This window comes from Lagopus leucura, unplaced genomic scaffold (genome assembly GCF_019238085.1).
Source record: "Lagopus leucura isolate 7727_CA_CO unplaced genomic scaffold, USGS_WTPT01 210-0_obj-0_obj, whole genome shotgun sequence".
In the NCBI taxonomy this organism is placed as follows: domain Eukaryota; kingdom Metazoa; phylum Chordata; class Aves; order Galliformes; family Phasianidae; genus Lagopus; species Lagopus leucura.
Window position 1 is genome coordinate 43,698 of NW_024968683.1, and position 3,565 is coordinate 47,262.

The 3,565-nt window shown below is 51.3% G+C and overlaps 1 protein-coding gene across 2 annotated transcripts in view; it reads left to right on the forward strand.

The window, feature by feature from the left end:
• SLCO2B1 (solute carrier organic anion transporter family member 2B1) overlaps window positions 1-3,135 on the forward strand; it is a 39,617-nt gene extending 36,482 nt beyond the window's left edge. For both annotated transcript variants that reach the window (XM_042894671.1, XM_042894672.1), the window contains 4 exons: window positions 351-520; window positions 1,541-1,605; window positions 2,269-2,389; window positions 2,593-3,135. In XM_042894671.1, coding sequence (XP_042750605.1) covers window positions 351-520; window positions 1,541-1,605; window positions 2,269-2,389; window positions 2,593-2,767 — 531 coding nt within the window. In that variant the 3' untranslated portion in view covers window positions 2,768-3,135. The remainder of the gene's footprint in view (window positions 1-350; window positions 521-1,540; window positions 1,606-2,268; window positions 2,390-2,592) is intronic.
• The last annotated feature ends 430 nt before the right edge of the window (window positions 3,136-3,565 follow it).

The window sequence follows — 3,565 nt, forward strand, 5'->3', positions numbered from 1 at the left end:
GGAGAGCTGGTGTGGGGATGGAGAGCTGGTGTGGAGATGGAGAGCTGATGGGAAGATGGAGAGCTGATGTGGGGATGGAGAGCTGAAGATGGCGATGGACAGGTAAAGATGGGGAAGGAGAGCTGATGTGGGAATGAAGAGCACGTATCCTCACACACTCCTGCTGCCCTCTGTTGAATTCACTGTACTTCTTTATTTTTTCCTCCTGCTCCCTCAAGTGTTGTGTGCTAATTACTGCTAATTATTTACAGTCAAAATCCAAACACCCTCCCCTGCCACATCAGCTGGCAGCTATCCCTGGCATCCCCACTGCGTTCCTCAACCCAGCAGCTTCTCTCTCCTTTTTACAGAACTACACCAACTGCATCTGCATCTCAGAAAATGGGCTCGTGGGCTCCGCCAAGCCCGGTACCTGTGGCACCAGCTGCTCCCACCTGCTCCTGCCCTTCGTGGTGCTCTCCTGCCTGGCAGGGATCCTTGCCAGCACATCCCACACGCCGTCCTTCATGCTCATCCTCCGGTGAGCAGGGCAGGGGGGTCCCAGGTTGGCTGCAAGCACTCCTCTAAGCTGCATGGAGAAGCTGCATTTGGAAAAGCAAAGGGTTCTTGAAGCGGGGAGGAAAGCTGAGGGGTTGATTCACAGAACCATAGAACCATTCAGGTTGGAAAAGACCTCTCAGATCCCCGAGGCCAACCCCAATCCATCCCACTGTGCCCGCTCAGCATGTCCTTCAGTGCCACATCTCTCAGCATCCCCATGTTTGCCCCCAGCACCCCTTTCCTATGCTCAGATCTTCCCTCTCTGGCCCACCAGCCTTCTTGCTCCTTCTCCTCACCCACCACTCATATCTCAGTGACGAGCTACACCACTGATTTATCGCTTTTTAATGCAGCCCCCTATTAAGCTAGGAGGTTTAATTGGATATCATCTATAAGGGATACCTTCCAGCCCATTTCCGTGGTTAATACTCTGAGAACAGCTGCTTTTTATGGAAGAGCTGTGGTTAAAACTTATTTTTACCTCGACCCCCCCAGGCAATATTAAATCACTGCTCAGGCCAGGAGTGAGCCCAGCCTGTTCCAAACAGAGAGGAGAAGGTGTGCTGACCCCAGGTCCTCCCAGCTGTGACCCCGGCCATAACCACAAGGTTTATTTTGGAAATCTGGGGTGCCACCAAAATACACCCTGGCACAGCACGTTGCAAAGAGAGCCACTTCCCCAGCGGTGAAATCACTTCTTCAGCTGCAGAAAGCAGCCTTTGTGCTCCTCGTGTTTGGCAGAGCTATATTGGCTTCTGTTGGTGTTCTACTCATACCAACTCTGTTTCCTGGACATGAAAAAGCTGTGGTGAGCTCAGAGCCCCAGTGAATGAAACAGCATCCTTTCTGCTGACCTGCAGGGGAACTGTGTGGGTCCTTGGTGGTTCGGTGGAAGGATGAGTTTTTTGGTGCGGGCACTGCAAGGTTTTGTGATGCTGGGGAGGGAAAAACCCATCCTTGCACAACTGCAGGAGGTCACACTTTCCATCTCGTGTTGCAGGAGCATCCAACCTGAAGACAAATCGTTTGCAGTTGGGATACAGTTCATGCTGCTGAGAGTTTTAGGTAAGTTGAAATTTGGTGAGATGCTGTCCTGGAAAATTGTATCAGCTGGTAGGAATGCGCAACGGATTCCTGAGCAGCCCCAGAGCTGTGGAAATGCTCTTTGTTCAGTTTCACTCCATTCTAAAGGGAGGTGAAGAAGCTGCTTTGTAGGCTGTGAGTGGTGGGAGGTGAAGAGTCATCCCCGTGGGGTGCAGCTGCATGGTTAAACGAAAGAGGGAATGGGCTCGGATCCAGGAGGACAGCTGTTGGCTGTGTTTGTCTCTGGGGTATCAGAGTGGCTGTGCATCTCCTGCCCTGGTCCCAGCAGTTATTTTTCTCATGGTGAGAATTGATTTTCACCTGGTGGCCATGAGCACAGGCACACAAAGGGATTCAGCCATGGGAAGAAGCGTTGCTGAGCAGTTCAGGAAGGAGTGAGCAACACTGCTGGGATGAGCAATGGCCCCTTGTCAGAGAGCAACGAGAAAGAGGGATCTTCTTGCATCTCTGGGGGATGCAAACCCAGCCAGCCTTGGGTGAGCTCCACAGACCAATCCTTCATGGGCCACAGGGAGGAAAACCAGACCCAGCTGCTTTCCATCCTCTTAGCACAGTAGAGAGCACCCAGGGCTCGGTGTGTCCCAGAGGTGCTCCCATGACATAATGATACCCCTCTGCATGCAGCCTGGATGCCAGGACCTGTTCTGTACGGCAGTGCCATCGACACCACCTGCATCCTCTGGGAGAATAAGTGTGACAGGAAAGCATCCTGCAGATACTACGACAACAACCTCTTCAGGCAGAGGTAGGGATGGTGGTAAGAATGGGGATGGGGGGAACTTGGCCATGTCCACCATGGGAATGCTCTTAATAATATGCTCTTTTGGCCAGCCCTGGAGTGACCAACCAGTTGGAATTGATGCTCAGTTGGGCCATTCCATCTGAACTCCTCTCCTCTCCTCTCCTCTCCCGTTCCCTCCCCTCATTTATTGTATTCCCACACCACAGGTATCTCGGCCTCCAGTTTTTCTTTGAGGTTGGTGCTTCCCTGTGCTTTGTGATGGTTTATGTGATCCTCAGACGGCAGGAGAAGGATGCTAGCAATGTAGCAGAGACCACAACAGACCCAGAGAAGAAGAAGTTGGCAGAAAACTCCAGAAAGAGTCCAGAATCCAAAGTCTGATGCCAAAAAAAATGTGAATTGCAGTTCCACATCCAGGGAGGCGAAGCCACGTGAATCACCCTGAGTCGAACTGTGAAGGATGGATGCTTGGAGCCACGGACAATGGGGCTGCTTCCCAATTCCTCCTGCACTGCCTCAGGAGCCTTCCCATGCATCGTCCTACACCTGACTCCACCTGAATGGTGCACAGACATTACCCTTGGACACTGCAGTCCTCCACATTTCTATCCTCCAAAGCATTTGTTCCTGCTGACAGCCTCCATGATGCCAGCACTGACCACCAGCCATATACCTGACAGGTGTTTTTTTTTTTTTTAAATATTTTGTAATAAATGGTTTTTAAGAAGTGGTTTTGTACTGGACCCATATATCCTCATGAGTGACAGCCTCTCCTTGCCTCTCAGTTGCCAACTGCTCTTGTTCCCTTTGCTCTCATGGTGTAAGAGGGGCAGGGATTGGGGTGCTTGGAGGGAGGGCACTAAGGGTGGGCTCCAAAAAGAACCTCTGTCCATCCCAGGAGAGAAAACCCAATAGCTGCAGGCTTGTAGCACTTCAGCAGCATGGCCACGTTTTGCAGAAGTAGCCATAATTCTTTTTGTCCTTACTTAGAATCATGGAATTGCTCAGGTTTGGAAAAGACCATAAAGATCACCCAGTCCAACCCAACCACTTGACACGAGACCTCACTGAGACTCGTCAGCATTAAGGCTTACTCCATTTTCCAGCTGGAAAAAGGCAGAAACCTTTCCCAGGGTTGCAAAACTGCAAAGGGAGCTCAGACCTTCTGCAGATCGGGCA